The 16,755-nt window shown below is 55.0% G+C and overlaps 8 protein-coding genes across 8 annotated transcripts; 3 read left to right on the plus strand and 5 right to left on the minus strand.

Annotated features, from left to right (window-relative positions):
• Positions 1-253: 253 nt before the first annotated feature.
• M406DRAFT_344513 (ribonuclease T2) lies at positions 254-1,542 on the minus strand (the record flags this gene model as incomplete). Its single annotated transcript, XM_040921985.1, has 3 exons — positions 254-1,077; positions 1,166-1,402; positions 1,481-1,542. The coding sequence occupies 3 exons, from the start codon at positions 1,540-1,542 to the stop codon at positions 510-512; spliced, it is 867 nt and encodes a 288-aa protein (XP_040782138.1). The 3' UTR covers positions 254-509.
• An 875-nt stretch (positions 1,543-2,417) lies between these two features.
• Positions 2,418-3,434, plus strand: M406DRAFT_67503 (uncharacterized protein; the record flags this gene model as incomplete). Its single annotated transcript, XM_040925070.1, has 1 exon — positions 2,418-3,434. One exon carries the CDS (start codon positions 2,418-2,420, stop codon positions 3,432-3,434), a length of 1,017 nt encoding a protein of 338 aa, XP_040782139.1.
• A 60-nt stretch (positions 3,435-3,494) lies between these two features.
• Positions 3,495-4,341, minus strand: M406DRAFT_54208 (uncharacterized protein). Its single transcript, XM_040924535.1, has 3 exons — positions 4,172-4,341; positions 3,943-4,109; positions 3,495-3,863 (listed from the first exon to the last, which is right to left on the minus strand). The coding sequence occupies exons 1-3, from the start codon at positions 4,239-4,241 to the stop codon at positions 3,678-3,680; spliced, it is 423 nt and encodes a 140-aa protein (XP_040782140.1). The 5' UTR covers positions 4,242-4,341; the 3' UTR covers positions 3,495-3,677.
• Positions 4,342-6,656: 2,315 nt separating this feature from the next.
• M406DRAFT_241855 (alpha/beta-hydrolase) lies at positions 6,657-7,418 on the minus strand (the record flags this gene model as incomplete). Its single annotated transcript, XM_040916153.1, has 1 exon — positions 6,657-7,418. A coding segment is annotated over one exon (762 nt), but the record flags the coding sequence as incomplete, so codon positions are not given.
• A 1,812-nt stretch (positions 7,419-9,230) lies between these two features.
• Positions 9,231-10,859, plus strand: M406DRAFT_326578 (alpha/beta-hydrolase; the record flags this gene model as incomplete). The annotated part of the gene is made up of 1 exon (XM_040920105.1): positions 9,231-10,859. The coding sequence occupies one exon, from the start codon at positions 9,231-9,233 to the stop codon at positions 10,857-10,859; it is 1,629 nt and encodes a 542-aa protein (XP_040782142.1).
• Positions 10,860-11,955: 1,096 nt separating this feature from the next.
• M406DRAFT_243336 (uncharacterized protein) lies at positions 11,956-12,360 on the plus strand (the record flags this gene model as incomplete). The annotated part of the gene is made up of 1 exon (XM_040916207.1): positions 11,956-12,360. A coding segment is annotated over one exon (405 nt), but the record flags the coding sequence as incomplete, so codon positions are not given.
• Positions 12,361-12,929: 569 nt separating this feature from the next.
• Positions 12,930-14,000, minus strand: M406DRAFT_67508 (uncharacterized protein; the record flags this gene model as incomplete). Its single annotated transcript, XM_040925071.1, has 1 exon — positions 12,930-14,000. One exon carries the CDS (start codon positions 13,998-14,000, stop codon positions 12,930-12,932), a length of 1,071 nt encoding a protein of 356 aa, XP_040782144.1.
• Positions 14,001-14,492: 492 nt separating this feature from the next.
• Positions 14,493-16,304, minus strand: M406DRAFT_246064 (cytochrome P450; the record flags this gene model as incomplete). Its single annotated transcript, XM_040916384.1, has 3 exons — positions 14,493-15,179; positions 15,289-15,847; positions 15,955-16,304. 3 exons carry the CDS (start codon positions 16,302-16,304, stop codon positions 14,493-14,495), a joined length of 1,596 nt encoding a protein of 531 aa, XP_040782145.1.
• Between the last annotated feature and the right edge of the window lie 451 nt (positions 16,305-16,755).

Genomic DNA, 16,755 nt, shown 5'->3' on the forward strand with positions numbered 1-16,755 from the left:
GGAGAGTGGGGCATCCAAGCTCCCGGGACGGCTGGACGCTGGGGGCTCTCTTGAGGTGTGGATCGCGGGGGAGCGTCAAAACAGCGGAGGACGGCCACGTGGGAGGTGGGCGATGATGGGGCGGAAATTTCCGTTCACGTTATCTTGTGGTTGTCGTCGTCGTGCCCACAAGGTTTGGAGGACTGCGTTGTGATGAGTGAAGGCTTTTGTTTCACACGCTTGGGAGAGAGAAAACTGGCGGTGATTGTATAGGAAGGTTGACCACGTAGACATCCGCTGTATTGAGGAAGCTATTGTAAAGTCGGATCGATCCCCAGGGATTATGACATGAGCGTAGGAAGCTTGTAGTCCGAAGCAAATGCTCTTTCTTTCCAAAAATCCCTCCCATCGACCACATAAAGATGTAGCGTAAAGATATAATCCCACCTTGCTGCCAACAGCCCTGAACGCCAAACACCAGCTGAAAATCATTTGGAACGCCACGACCATCCCCACTTGCCCTCTTGCCTTCACTTGTGCTTCTTCGGCAGGTATTTGACCCACGGGACGCAGTTATTCGCATCCCCATGTGCCCCATAGTCCTGCGCCGGGACGAACTGGCCCGTCTGCAGGCTACCCTGCACAAAGTAGACATACCATGCCTCATGGAGCTCATCCCGCCCGCGCCCGCGGCACCGCAGCACCACTTTCCCACCGCTAAACTGCTCGAGGATGGCCCGCACGTCCTCGAGCGGGTAGTGGCGCCTGGCGTGGGGGGTGATGCCCTTCAGCTCCAGGGCGGTGTACGTGTCCAGCATCTTGAACAGGCCTGTGGCACGTGTGAAGTAGTCGACGACCTCCTTTCCGGCTGCGTAGCCTGGCTGGTAGCAGGATGGGGCGAGGGTGTTGATGCAGGTGGCGTGCTTGTTGTACTCGTGTATCCACAGGTTGGCATTGGAGCCGCGATCGGCGACCCAGTACCGGTCCATGAAGTCGAGGAGGTCGGTCTGGTTGTAGGAAGAGAGGATGGAGGTGATGTTGGTGAATCTGGGCGACATGCCACAATAGGTGTTGTAGGTGCCGTCGCAGAGGTCGGGCCTAGACCAGAACAATTCATCAGTCTTCCATACATACTGTATCTGTCCAACCCCGAAAGGAGAATGCATGGGGGGACAAATGCACTTACCACAGCCCGTGGAGGGTCCAGTCCTCCTCGGCGCCACCGACGTGGACCTCGCGATCCCAAAACTGTGTCAAAAGTATCCTTCCACCGGGGTAGATAAAGCAGCACGACTGGTCGCCCGCGACTGGCGTGCTGTTGTGGCAACTGAGGGGTCCGTTGATAGGACACGAAGGTGCGTCGCTGAGGGGCTCGTAGGCGGTGACGTCGACGCCGCCCGCGTAGTTGCTGCTGCTGCTACTGCTAGGATGAGACAAGATTTCACCGACGCCCTGCAGACCAGAGCTGACAGATGGCTGAAACGGATTCGGTATGTCCTGCAGGATGGGAATCTGGGACAAAAAGTTGCTGGCGTAGGCCAGTGCTGCGCGTAGGGAGGTCATCTTGGGAGGGGATGGAGAGTCTGCTGCTGGTTGCTTCAAATATGAAGACGAGCTGTTTGTGTGTATGGATAGGTCGTCATTTCGTTCGCAAATCTACACGAGAGAGGTTTGTCGGGAAGGTCAAGATGTTGGGAATAGTGGTGGATGGGTGTGGCAATGCAGCCCTCGAGGAGAAGTCGTCGTCACATCAAGTAACGTGGGGGTGCTTGTGACGCAGGCCGCAACGGCGTTATTGTAGCATGGAGGGTGGTAGACAGGGGGGGTTGACTAGTGTAGAGTAAGTAGTATACGCTATGCTATTTTAGGTGTTCTTCAGTGTTCAGTGCTCAACTCAGCAGCAGATTCCAGCGTCCATTCTAATCCATGCTGTAGAATAACTGGCATAGAGTGAACCTGGACACTGAGCTTGATTTATGGCACCTCGTTCTCGTGCTGAACCAGCCGTGAACATCTGGTCATTTTCTCTCCATCCTATCTGATGGAGCAGAGGGTATCTCGCCCTCTCGTCCTTCCTCTACTAACACATTTACTCGCCCACACAGTTGATACTAGCAATGCTCAAGCACCAGCAAACCTGCACAATATCTGGGCAGGAGACTCATCGGCCCTCTTGTCGAATAATCGAGAAGAGCATTCGATTCCGTTGAACTTTGCGAAAAGTTCCATTTTTCTGAAGGAGACATCTTTGGAGGCTAACTGTCGGAAAGGGCCTTCAGAGGACAAAACGCTTTACAGAAACTTTGTGGCACAGGCCCTGCGACCCGAGGAATGTCTATTACAGGCCTTTCAAGAACAATACGACAACCTCAAAACCATATCATTTCCAGTCGAGTCGCCTAATTGAATCATCTTCAACAGCTTCAAATCACACAAAGATGGCCCTTGAAGATATATTCCCAGAGCCCCTCGTCCTGGCGCCTCTCTCGGGTACTCACAGACACACCATCATCTTACTGCACGGCCGAGGCAGCAGGGCAGATGCTTTCAGCACAGAGGTGTCAGGAACTCACCTCAACAAGCTGCCCAACTTTGCAGACGACTTGGACCACAACGCTGCGCCGTCCACCACCCCGCCGAGCCCAACAGCCAGGAAGGACCCTACGACCCTCCAAGAGGCCCTCCCAGATGCCAAGTTCATCTTCCCTTGGGCTCGCAAGCAGCGTGCGACCGTCTACAAGCGCAGCATCATCCGCCAGTGGTTCGACGACTGGCACTGCAGCCCGGAGTTATCAGGCGATATCGTGGACACGCGGTACGACAAGGGTCTGCAGACACCCGGGCTCGGGGACACAGTGAGATTCCTGCACGGACTGATCGCCGCGGAGGCGAGGATTCTGGGTAGCGCACGGAACGTCGTGCTGGGAGGCTTCAGTCAGGGGGCGGCGGCAAGCTTGGTTGCTGCGCTGCTATGGGATGACGGCGGAGAAGGGCTGGGGGCCGTGGTGAGCATGGCTGGGAGGCTGCCTTATCAGACGCAGATCATGGCGCATCTCGACACGGCTGCCTGCGCTGGTAATGGTAGTTCGGAAGTTGGTGACGACTATGACGTCGTCTTTGATCCTTTCGAGGACCCAGCGACGCTTCAGGACGGCGAGACAAGGGCTGGGCCGACCCTTTCGGCGATAGAATGGCTGCGGGAGGAGATTGAGCTGCCCAAGGAAGGGCGCTCAATCCTGCGGCACGCTCAAAGCACGACATCTGTTCTCCTTTGTCACGGACAGGACGACCAGCAAGTCTACATCGAAGGAAGCAGACGAGCATTAGAGATCCTCCCACGTCTCGGACTGCGTCCTGTTGTGTGGAGGACTTATGACGGCGTAGGCCATGCACTTTCCGATGACATGCTCTCTGATGTGGCGGGCTTCCTGCGAGGAGCACTTGGTCTGAGTTGATAGAGGGACGCACAGTCCGGAAGTCGTCTTGTGTAATGCTCGTGGCTGGGCGCCAAAAGTCTCACGAAAAATGTCCAGATTATTATGCTGATGAAAGCTATATACATATCATGATGTGACTTCAATCATCATCCATTACAGGGTCCAAACGCCGTTACTTGTATGCAGCTCATCAACGGAATCGGCCCCCCTCCTTCCTTCAATTGCTCTCTGAAGGCTTTCCACCCCTTTTCCTTCCCCTATCTACAGACCACACACGCTAGCATCGACCTGCGTAGCAGTGGCAGTGATCCGACCCAGAGCCACAGCCTGGTTATTCGTCAGGAAGTTCAACGCTGCCTCTGCAATGTTGAACCCGCCCTCGCCAACATCGATAGCAAGCACATTGATAGAGTTTCCATTGTACGCGAGCGTCCAGCAGGTTCCGCACTGGAAAAGAAGTGTGTCAGCATCCATTCCATGGGTGGATGTTGGTGCTGGGACGAAAGAAAAGAAAAAAAGGACTTACGCTCGCAGAGTTCCACCCAGTGACGGCAGGGGCACCTCCGATATAGGGGAAGTCTGGCAGCGAACCCGCCGTGGTGTAGCCCTTGGTGACCAGGCCGTTGGCGCCGTCTGAGCAGGCGACGGTGTTCAGGTCGAGGGCGGAGTTGTCGTAGGTGGTGTCGTAGGACACTGCGCAGGATGTCAGTAGGAGAAGGGTGACGAAGAGAGGAGGGGGTGTTTTCAGAACATACCGCTGACGGAGCTCTGGGCGCTGGCGGCAGCAGCCAGGGCGACGATGCTGAGGACCTTGGAAAAGAACATCTTTATGGTGGTGATGATGGCTAAGTTGAGAGGAGAGGGCTGTACTAGACGAGGTTTTGAGATGAGATAGAGGTTGTCCTGGAACGAGTGAAGAGTGTTGCTGTTGGAGGTGATGATCCGAATTCTCCAACTTCATCTGCGGCGGCCAGCAAGGTATTTATACGTGATCTTCTCTTCTCAACATGTAAAAGACCTTGCTTGTCCCCATCTACAGTAAAGTAACATCGAGCCGCCAAGCAAGATGCCAGCAAGGTGCTAGCATCTTGTTACCCCATCTGTCTTCTCACTCACTCGCTTTGTCTCTCGAGGCAACGTTGTGATGGCACCACCCACGCCCACTCCTCCGTTCTTGGCGGTCGTCACTTACTGTTCCAGAGCGGAGTCTTGGAGGGGTCTCAAGGGCCAATTCAATAAGCCCTAGCAACGGCTCATCGCCTGCAACACACTGCACCGCACTGCACTTTACTTTTTGGTCTCTTGTATGCGTCCCCCCCGCACTCCAGGACAAGGGCCAGGGCAGCCCCCGTGGCGGAAGAGATCACGAGGGCCACAAGAGGCCGTATAGTCACCAGCCCAAGCCCTGCCCCTCCTAGGGTGGCTGTAAGTAGATCAGAGACAAAGGCGCAGAAAAAAACCAAACCGCATGTACAAGGCCAAGGAGCAATGGGAAAAACAAAACCCATGTGTTTCTCGTATCGATCGGTCCGGGACATCCATCGGCCAACACGATCGACGGTTCGTATTCACGAAATCTCAATGGCTGGATGGGATGACGAAGGTGCCTCTCCAATGGAACCTCTCGCGCTGCACTCGCAAAAGCGGGAACATTTGGTCCCAGGTGACCAAATCGCCCCGGCAGTCAGGCGAAGCAGCGGGAGCGCTAATGCAAGTTTATGGCATATATGCTTACTGTTTTTGCTCGGTTGTCTACACGTAGTCGTGTTGAAAAGCCTAGAGGTGGATGATGGGTATGTGGGGAAATGGTTTTTTTCTTTTATCTTTCTTTTTTTCTTCACCAGGCCAAGTAAGTAATTTTCTTTAATTTTTTTTTCAAACCCAATTAATATACTTGTGGCACCCATTAGCTGCTGTTTTTTTCTTTTTATTTTATTTTTCAGGCTGTGGACTCTTGACCGCTGCTCTTCTCTCGTGGGGCCTCAAGAGGTCACTGCGGTGCCGCAGTTGCTTGGCTTCGGAATCCTTCCTTCTGCAAGGGTTTTGGGGAAAGGGGGGGGGGGGTTGGGGGTTTGTTCTAGATTTTCCCTTTCTTTCTTCTCTGTTCTTTCACTACTTTGCTGAGTTGTCAACCTTCAAACCTTCCTGGCATCCTACCTAATCATGCTTTGGGCGGAGTTCACAGCAAGTACTTTTGCCATGCGCGGCGATCTGCACGCATGAGCTGAGCGCTACCTCGTGAAGATGGATCCCGCAAGGCTTCCCCGGGGCTTGCTGAGTAAGTACTCACAGCTGAGCCCAGCTTTGGTCGGTGTACGACTCCTGCAGCGAGTGATAAGACGACACAGGAGAGAACTCCGTCTCCGCACCACCGATGGGGAGGACAGACAGGAATCTTGGGGAAAGTCTAAGCACACGTGACGCTCGGCTGCACCGAGATGGACAAGTCGGGAAACTAGCTGTGTCTCTGGTTGACTGACTGTTTTCTTTCTTTCTTCGTCTTCGTGGATTCATGCTTTGCTGTCCGAGGGTTCCACGCAACAAGGTCGACGGAACGAAAGTGTTGAAATCTCTTAATGGCACAGGATGTCTAGTAGGTTCTACTGCCTAGCCGGCACGCTTGGTCTGTGAGCACCGCAAACGTTGGATGCTGCAGTGAGGGCCATCATTAGGCACGTTCACACATAGTGCAGACCAATTTGCGACGAACAAGGAATGCTGTTGCGGCTTCTGGAATCATTGCAAATGCAAGTACAACCTCCAGTTGGCATCACGAGGTCGATCATCCGACGGCTCGGTCATCTTGAACACAACAGACAGACGGGTCTTTGCACAAGGCCAAGGATGTCAGCTTCAGTGCGGTCTTCAGGACTGAGTAGTAGGTCAAGAATATCCACCATTGCCATAATTCATACCAACTGTTCTGGACTGGCCAATAGGCAACGGTGCATATCTGCAACATAAATACTGAATGGCACTGGTAGCTGGTCTAAACAATATTCGCCGCATTGCTGCTTGGTATCTTGTGTACTCTTGTATCGGGTGGGTATTTCAACTTCCTGCTCCTTGTCGTCCCCCGAAGACAAGTCATGAAAATGTTGATATTGTGAAGGGCATAAACATTCGTGAGAAGTCCCTTCTTGGCCTATTCAATATTCTCACCGCCACCACCAATTCATAATCTCATCTACACCGAACCGCCGGCGGGCTGGGCTTGTTGTCCCTCCGACGAGCCGTCGTCTCGAGCCTCTTACACGCCTCCATCAGCTTGGCCGATACCGTGTCCACGTTGTTCCAAGAAAAGACACTGAAGTGATGACCAGGGATATCAATGATCCTCGTGAAGAAATCCCGCCTGTAGTCGTCCCACCCGAGCGCCAGATCATCACGAGCCGTGTCGACTAGGCTCACCTCGTCAAGCTCAACAGGCACGGCCTCCTCAGCGCGGAGCAGTATGGCAGGCGGACAGGAGTCCTCCTCCGCTGCCACCGCCGCCACCTCGTCCTCTGCGTCGTCCTCCGCCTCTTGCTCCCACCGCGGCAGCTCATATGCTTCCAGCGCCTTCACCGCCTCCGAGAAGCACCACTGCACGCGCTCGATGGTATCCCGCTTCGTACCCACCCCCGCCGCGCCCCGGAACGGTACCACCCGCCTGCCCGCCAGGTGCTGCCTACGCCGCTGCATGCGCAGTCCCGAAGGACAAATACTGTCAACCATGACAAGCCCGATGACTTGGTGGGTCGGGTCGCCAGCTAGCAGACGTGCCATCTCAACGGCCAGGATGCCACCCAGAGACCAGCCGCCGAGCAAAATGGGGCCGCGCGGGACACGCCTGCGCAGGAGTTCGACGTAATGGCGGGCCATCTCTGGGATGCCTCCGGTCCAGGGCTTCCGTGAGTAGAAGCGCGGGTTGTGGAGCGCATATGTCGGGCGGCCGAGGGGGTTGAGGCAGTAGTACGCGAACGAGGTGCCTCCGCCGTCGTGGATGAGGACGAGGGGGGTGTGGGAACGGAGGCTTTCCGGGTGGTTGCCGTCCGTCGTCTCGAAGACGAGGCCGGGGTTCTCACTCTCTAACATTCTTGAAAGTTTGTATTGTGACAAGTAGATAGACCTAGACGATGGTTGGTTTTCACTTGTAACAACAAGGCTGCGTAGAAAGCCGGGATATCTTTTTCGTGGTTTTGTTGTCTATATCCCAACACGGCGAGAGGACCCCCCTCTCGGCATTTTTCTGGCTCACTGCCGGGAATAAGTCGGGGTTTTCCTTCTCGTCTTCTTTGATGAAGTTGTTGATGAGGAGGACGACGACGTTGTTGATAATGTGGATGACAAGAGATTACACGTCAACTTGCTATGGTGAAATCACAAGAAAGACGAAAACCAACTATACAAATGAGGGGAACAATCAGTTGGACTTTCAATACCTAGCAGAACTTCGGTTCACAAGAGGCAAACATACCGTCTGAAGGATCTCCGAATCCCACTTCGGGGATTTAGATATGATAAGCTCTGTTGCCCATTGAGAAAGGAGCTGCTTACTTTCGGTGATTTCTCCTGTCTGACCAGGCGCGGTCATGACTCCTGAAGGAACTGACATCCACCTGCTGCTGCTGAGGACAGACCATGATAAATAGTTCAGGGTGCGCTGCGTGTCTATGTAGCATGTAAGCCGTATCAAGACACAATTGATAGAAAGTCCCAGAGGCGACTGACTGGTTGTAGATGATACCATCGTGCTCAAATTACCTTTAGGAGTACTCAGGTACACCATCAGTTTACGTTACACACTATACTTACCTAAGCATAGCGCCAAGTTTTATGACAGGTGAGGAGCAGCTGCAGGTACCACTTTTGTGGCTCTGTGAGCACAGAAGTGAGGAAGCCATGACGGGCTGCTCTTCCCATACCGCGAAAAACAAGTCCAGGAGAGCAAGCTTGGACGACAAGCATCCAATAGAGAGGCCAGCGCACAAAGATCATTTCTAAATACGTGCTACAGTGCTACCTCGCTCCCACCCCACTCTCCCCTCTCCCTTTCTCCCCCACATCGCTGGGCGGTTCTACAGACTCAGGGCCGAGTTCTCCGATGTAGCCCAGTGACAAAAGGAGGATTCGTCATCCGTCAAAATCACTGCCGTGGCTGCCCATAAAGAACACGAGATTTTGCATTGCTGCGTCATGCGGGCAGGGATAACTGTCTGGCTCGCCTACGTATACATACGTACCTGCACTTCGCTACCACCGAGATGCTGCGCCAGAGTGCCATAAAGCCGATCTCAACTTGCTAAAAACTCTACATCGCATCTCCTCTGCGGATGGCCGATCACCAGAGCTTACCCGCGGACGAGCGTTCAGGCGGAAGGCCGAGGTTGTCTGGACGGGCGTAAATCCCGCGCTGTGCTGATGTTTCGTTTCAACTGGGGCTCACTGTGGACCGGACTACCAATGTCTGCTGTCTGCTGCATACACCCTTCATTCACCCCCTGACATGTTGATCCGGCTGTTGATATCGCGTCTGCTGGCCCCTGTTTTCGATGGGGAGAGGTCGTACTAAGGAGTGGCAGCGGTTCTCGCAGGTTGAGCGTAGTTACGACGGAAGGACCATGGATGTATACATATACATATATACATATACATATATACATATACATATATACATATACATATATATATATATATATATCAACCAAGGGAAGATGGCCCGCCTCGGAAAGCTCGAGTCTCGAGGGTCAAGACTGGAAGCCGCAGACCTTGTGTCCCTACACTCTCGGAAACAAAGTTCTAGCTCTTGATCCTTTGTAGCAGGCAGTCACCATGCGCACCTCGTACCTGCCGCTTGCCGCTTGCCTGGCCGGAGTGGGCTGGGCAGCATCACCCCTGTATGAGACCGTCATCAACATCACCGACTTCGGTGTGGTGCAGGGCAGGGCAGCGCTGAACAGCTCGCAAGGTGGCCATGTGCCCAATTGGGAGGACATCTCCTTCTTCGGCGGCGTGCCCTACGGCGCCGACACGTCGGGCGCCAACCGCTGGCTTGAGTCGCAGCGCGCCACGGCCTGGACCGGCACAAAAAACACCACAGACTTCGGTCCCCTCTGCCCCTTTGCTGGAAACCCCCAGGATATGGTTGCGCGCTATGGCGAGAGCGAGGACTGCCTGACGCTCAACATCTGGACCCCCGCCACGTCTGCCGACGACCTCCTGCCTGTGGTCTTCTGGACTGTTGACGATGGCACCGTCCCGCCGCAGTCCGTGTACGAGGGCTCCGGCCTGGCCTCCCAGGGCGTCATCTTCGTGACGTACAACTACCGCAGCGGCGTGCTCGGCTGGCTCGCCGACCCGGCCCTCGTCGAGAGCTTCGGCAATGTCGCGGCGACAAACAACGCCACCGGCAACTGGGGCCTGGAGGACCAGCTCCACGCCTTCAAGTGGGTGTCGGCCAACATCGCCCTGTTTGGCGGCGACCCCGACCACATCACCGTCGCCGGCCAGGGCAGCGGTGCCGCCACCGTCCTGCATCTGCTCAACAACGAGGAGGTGGTTGAGTTCGACCTGAACATCCACAACGCCATCGCCCAGTCCGGGCTCCGCTATCCTAGCGACCCCGAGCTGCAGCACGAGTCCGGCGCCGGCGCCTACTTCAACCAGACGTACGCCAAGGAACTCGCAGTCGGCGTGCTGGACGGCCTCAACGTGTCCACCGTGGCCGAGGCGCGCGCCTTGTCGTACGAGCAGCTCGTTGAGGCCACCGCCAACGTGTCCTTCAGGCCCAACCTCGATTACTACCTCATCCCCGAGACGTACGCCCTCGACTTGCAGAACGGCTCTGCCACCAAGGTCCCGGTCCTGACGGGCCATGTTGCTGATGTAGAAACCAGTGCCGTCGTCACCACCACCACCACCACCACCACGACTGGCTATCAAACTTTGCTCCAGTCCCGGTATGGCAGCAGTTGGGACTCCTCCTTCCTCGCTCTCTACCCAAGTGCGAACGACACCCAGACTCTCGTCCGCGATCAAGCCCGCGTCAGCAGCTGGGCCTTCGCCGCCGACTACACCGACTCGTCCGGTGGCCTGCCCACCTACACATACTACTGGGACTACGCCTCCCCGCTGAGCAACGGCCGCGCAAGCCACGGCAGCGAGATCCCCTACGCCCTGAACAACCTGTGGGCGCAGGCAGGCGCCAACCTCACGACGCAGGATTACACAGTCGCCAGTCTCCTGAGCGCCTACTGGGTCAACTTCATCAAGACGAGCGATCCAAGCAACTCGACCTTGGCCACCAACGAGACCGCCCTGCCGGCTACCTGGAACGCCAACTCGCCCACTGACAACACGACCTTCCGTGTCGGCAGTGCGTGGGAGGAGATCCCCATCGCCGGTTCTGTTGACAAGATTGCTTTGTTTGAGGAGTTCTTCGCGGCCCAGACTCCGTCCTGAGCTTATAGAGGAGGACGGCGGCGGCGTTGTGATTCAGTGTCATATCTTCTGATCTCATTGGCGTTTAGCACCCGAAAACGATTTCTCTTTTAGAGTGTATATACTCATATATGTATGATTATTCGAGTTTTGGTTTTGAGACTATCGCAGTTCCTGCCCCAAGATGCACCGTGCTACTTGCCAGCGATGTTACAGCAAACATATGGTTTCGCAGAACTGTATATCATATTACTAATAAGAGGGCCTACATGTGCGCCGTGCAGCCTGACCTGCGAGATCGTCAGCTGGGGCTGCCAGAACAAGGCATGGGTGCGATCTGACGGGAAGGCGTAATGGTGCAGAATACAACACGTGGAGACATGCTGTGAGTGATGTGTGTATTACACTTCTGACGGCACAGTAGTGCTCCAGTTGACACTTGAATTTTGCTGACATGTTCGTGGTATGCGTGTCTTGGTACATATAGTTGGCACTATAAGCCCACCAAAGTTCTTGTACCTGTGTCTCGACCCCACCTCACCGCATCGCCCCACATGTCCTCTGGACCCTGGGATTTTTTTGACGTCAGCCCTCCTCGAGATCCTGTTTTCAAGGGCCTCATGATGATGAAATGGCTTATACGTTCAGAGAGGGCAGTATCAGATATTCCTTACATTTCTACGTGACGAATGTCCCCTCCTCCTCCTCAATACTCGAGCCTCGTCACCCTTTTATTTTATTTTTTTCCTACTCCACTCTTCAAAAGTAAACCTCCCACCTTCCATCCTAAATTTTGCAACTGTCAGTTACTTAAATCCCTAGTCGAGGACATTTGACGACTTACACGAAGCATCGACCTCGTATTCTATACCAACAAACCAAAGAAATCTCCAAACTACAAGCGTACATAAAATTCCATCTTCTATCTTTCTCCCCACCCAACAACCTCAAACAATAACAACAAACCATGTCTCTTCTCGGCCTCACAAACCAGTCCGGCCAAGGCCAAATGGAAGGTCAGATGCAAGCCCACGGCAAAGTAGGCGGCATGTTCAACGGCTCCCCCTCGGACGTGACCCACGACCGCGGCGCCAAGAAGCCGCCCAAGAAGGAGCGCAACACGATCGCCAAGCGCAACCTGGCCGACGCCATCGACTGCGAGACGCTTCTGTGGCGCGCCTACTGCGACGAGCCGGACTCGGTCCTCGAGTACATGGCCAAGGACTGCATGGTCATCGACCCCGTCACCCTGGGCACCGCCGAGCCCACCGACCGCGATGAGCTCGAGGAGAAGCTCAAGAAGGTCAAGCCGTGGACCTCGTACCGCATCCACAAGGACACGCGCGTCGTCAGCCAGATCGGCCTCATGTCCATGGCCACCATGTGCAGGGTCACCCTGTACAAGATGGGCAAGACCGCCAAGGAAAATGAGCAGGTCGAGGCGGTTACTTCCTCGGTCTGGAGGCAGACTGCCGGTGCTGAGTGGGAATGCTGCAGTCTGCTGGTTGGCTATGCCGAGTGATTTGATGTGCTATCACAAGAAGCCAGGAGGGAGGGTGTGGGGGGGGGGGGGGAGAGGATTTTACAAGTCTTCCTTTCCCCTCTCCCTCTCCTACTTTCGTTGTGTATGTGTTTTAATCTGTATTGCTGGCGTTTGAATTGCGTTTTTCTCAACCATCTTGGGACGGAGAATTTGCGAGCCATGTATTTCTGGCCGGTGTACGAGCAGCTGTGATAGTCAACGACTGATAGGCACTTAATGATTTAATGATTTATGTTTTCAAAGATTGCATTCATCCGACAGTTTTGGTTTCCTGCTAAAGAAATCAACAAAGCAGCTATCCTAGGCCCGATTGCGCATATGAAAGGAGGACCCCTCCTTTCCCAATACCAACAGCCCCTCCATCACCAAGGTTAACAACGAGTATCTGCGGAAATATCATTCCATTCCACCAATTCATTGCAATTCGCCTTCTCCACATACTTCCTCGATTGGCAGTGCAGTTCTCAGAAAATCTTCGAAAAAGTCACTCCCAAAGAACAGGACAGGGCGAGGTGGACGACGGGCCAATTCTGTCATCAGTAAGTTCCCTATGACGTTGAGTGAGAGATGTCATCTGGCGAATCCGACTGTGGAGTTGGTAGAGGTCGCGATTGTAACGGCTGGGCCTCGGCATTGACCCCAGAACGGGTAATATAGGGACTGTACAGACCGTAGCCCTGGGCTGTTGCCAGATCTCCAGGTTGATGGAGGGCCCAAGGAGGAACAGGCGGCCAGGCCTGGCTCGGGGCAGTGGAGCGGGCAGAGTCCGCGACAGGTCTGTATGAGCTCAGCTCAAGCTGCGGGGGCATCGGAGGCCGGTCCTTGCGCAACGGCGGGAGTGGGTCGGGGACGACGACGTTCTTCTCGAGCAGCAGAGATTGACCCGAGCCCCAGAAGTGCCAGGCCCATGGGAGCCCCAAATCAGGCGCCTTGTGCTTCCTGAATCCCACAACCTGCCAGAACACCTCTGCCTGTCGGGCGGCGTAGCGGTCCACCTCGCGCTCTTCGGGCCCAGCTGCAATCTTGCCATGGTCCACACGAGAAGGCCCAGCGCCGGCGAAGAGCGGGCGGTTCGCCCGGTATGCCTCCCAAGAAACCCTTTCAAGGGCCCGCCTGACCATGTTCCCGCCGATACCAAGACGGCGGTACTGTGGGTTGACGTGGATATCCCCGAGCATGAGAAACCAGGCACGGTTGATCGGTTGCTCCAGGGAACCTTTTCCAAGGCTTGCGGCGTACTCACGCTTGGGAAACAGTTGGCCTCCATCCAAAATATCAACGACATTGGTGGGGATAACGCCATCTTCGCGGAAAACTTTCGGAGCTGTGAAGAGGGTGCCCAAGCAGTCGGAGAGCGCCAACATGGCCTCCATCAACGGCTTCTTCACCCCATTCCGTGCCTCGATGCATTCCCGCTTAATCAAGAGGCCGAGACAAAACCCCACGACCTCGCCCTTGTGCCTTGCCTCTACCCAGACGGTGAAGGCCCAGGGGCCGATATCCTGGCTCGAGTTCTCTTCAACAAAGACTTCGAACACGACGGGTTCGTTGATTCCTCTACCCGCACTGCCCTTGGGACGGTCATGCTGCGTAGGGGTCCTAGAAGGCTCGTGATCCATCGTAAGTCTGTCCGCGGTGACTGTAAGCTGAGAGAGGATAAACCATGTTAGCTAGTGTAGACAAGCTTGGGAACATAGACATTGCTACTGACCACTCTGGTTATCGTTGTCTGCTATAGGGAGAATTAAATTTTGCCTAAAAGTACGAGGCAACGGTATGCTTGCTAAGAAGGGCAATCTTAAGTCGACGTAGACAAAGATTTCATGTTACGCGTTGATGCTGCATCCTTCCTGGAAACTCGAGAAAGACCTTCAGGACGTCGACCGTATAAATAGTAAGTCAAGGTGCCATCAAGCCCATAGGTCATTCTGAGTAATTAAAGTCAAAGGACGTGAAGTGACACTGGCCCATCGCCATCGTGGGAGGTGATCAAGCCCAAGGAAGGGGATTGATCCTCATGCATGTGGCTCGGCTTATTCATACACTCAGGCTATTCCAGCGCGTTTGATAGTCATCGTTCCGCAGCCTCCTTCAAGGATCGCCTCCAGTGCTCAGTTACTCATCTTCTGTCGCGCGGTATACCTTAGCCTCGTTACATCGACAGGCCTCGGCACCGAGAACGCCTGTCGATCGACCGGCGGTGGTTCATCCAGCACGTTACCCTCAGCGTCGACCAGCTCGAAGTCGAACAGCGCAAAGAAGAAGGCGGTGACGATGGCCACCTCCAGCTTGGCGAACCGCATGCCGATGCACGGATGCCGTCCCGCGCCCCAGCCAAGGTACGCATGCGTGGTCTTCTTGTCCTCCGCACGCCCTGGCAGGTAGCGGCCCGGGTCGAATTTCTCAGGAGCCGAGTACACATCTGGGTTCATATGAACGTCATCGACAGCGTAGATGGCGAAAGCGCCCCGCGGCACGACCTCGCCCGACTTCTTGCTGATGGGCAAATCACCAGCCCCGATATTGCGCCGGAACATGACGCCCACCGTGGACAAACGGATACTCTCACGGAGCGAGAGATCGATCAAGGGGAATTCCGTCTCCCAGTCCTCCAGGCTGAGAGTTGCCAATATCTCCTGAGGGGTCTGCGAGGGCGATGTCCGGTGTCTCTGTAGCGAGGCGTCGACCTCGGCCTGCACGCGCTGGTACCACTCGCGATTGGTCGCGAGGTAGATGATGATCCAGCCGGCGTTGACACCGGTGTTGACCTGCCCCGCAAATAGCGAACCAACGATGAACTATAGCAGAGTTAACATGATGGGACCAGGAAACGGGCCGTGCTCATGCTGGAGAAAAGAGTTGTCTCGCAGCCCCTAGATGGGAAAAGAAGAATAAGAAGATACTCACAGTAGTCAGTTTCACCATATCTGTATCCGCATCCAAGAAAACCTGCATAGTATCCTCCTCCCTCCTCCCCTCTGCTTTTCTAGCCTTTGCGATACTATCGAAAATCCCATACAGCCGCGCGCCAGCATACATCTGTCTCAGCCAGCCCAGCGTAGGAAGCCAAGGGAAAATGATGCGCATGGTACTGGCATTCCGCTCGACCTCCTCGAAGAGCTTCAGCGTCTTGGCGGAGAGGGCTGGGTCGTTGGCGATCTCGACAGCCCCCACTGTCCGCATGGTGAGCTGGTAGACGAGATCGTAGTTGACCACGGCAGGGTCAATGATGCTCTTCTTGCCCTTGGCGCTCTTGTCGTCATCGTCATTATCCTGCTGCTGTAGCAACAGGCGCTCGTATGCAGATGTCGCGTCCGAGACGAGGAACGGTAAACACTTCAGGAGGGTCTCCCGCGAGACGACCTTGGTCATGTTCCGGACCATCCATGCGCCATGACTCTCGGCCAACTCCTTCTGGTCCCTCACCCCGCCCACGTCAGGGCTCGCTGTGAATAGTGTGGAGTAGCTAGATATCTCCAAACACGGACACAGAGATGGTAGTCAGTAAGCGAAAGCAATCGTAATCGTCGAGGTGCGACAACCGTGGGGGGACGGCTGACTGCGGCTGCTCACCCTTCGTTCATGCTCAAGTCCTTGCTGTCGAAGAAAGACTGTCTGGCCTCGGGTCCCGACACACCAACGACCTGAAACTTGCCCATATAGGTACTGAAATTACCCGACGGCGACTTGCTGACAGCCTTGTCGAAGAAGGCCTTGCGCCGCCCGTACAGCGCCAGCGCGCCGAGGATGGGCCATTCCCTGACCAGTTTTGGGGCAGACTTGGGAAACGCCGGCTGCCATGTGATCTTGAGGAAGAGTGCGAACAGCGAGATCAGGACGACGGAGATGCTGGCTTGCCATTTCTGGACCGCCAAATCCAAGGGAAATCCTGTCTGGCTGGACAAGCCCGTCAGGTTCGCCATGGTAGGTCTCTGATGTAGGAGCACTAGGCTGGGAAATAGACGTCTACCAGCCTTGGACCTGAGATGTCAATGGTCTGGCTATTCTAAATCAGAAATTGACGAACGAAAAGGCACTGACTGCGCAGGGAGCTCGCTTCAGGAAGCCATCGAGGAGAGAAAGAGAGAGACGTCAGAGCATCTTTATACATGTTGTGAGCAGGAGCAGCTAAAATGTATAATCATACTACCACCTAAGCCACCCTGGTCCTGGCCCGCGCCCTGGCCCCCCGGTGTCCCGCGATTAAACTAAATGATCTGAACGACGCCACTTGCACCGGCTCGCAACTCATCCGGTAAACCCTTGTACTGCCTAGGACCTCCATGGTTACAGGCCAGCGGCAGGCGAGGGGGAGCCCCTTATCAAACCTTATCCAATCAATAAATAGTGGTTGCAAGCACGTACTTGTGCGGC

The sequence above is a fragment of the Cryphonectria parasitica genome (genome assembly GCF_011745365.1).
Source record: "Cryphonectria parasitica EP155 unplaced genomic scaffold M406scaffold_1, whole genome shotgun sequence".
In the NCBI taxonomy this organism is placed as follows: domain Eukaryota; kingdom Fungi; phylum Ascomycota; class Sordariomycetes; order Diaporthales; family Cryphonectriaceae; genus Cryphonectria; species Cryphonectria parasitica.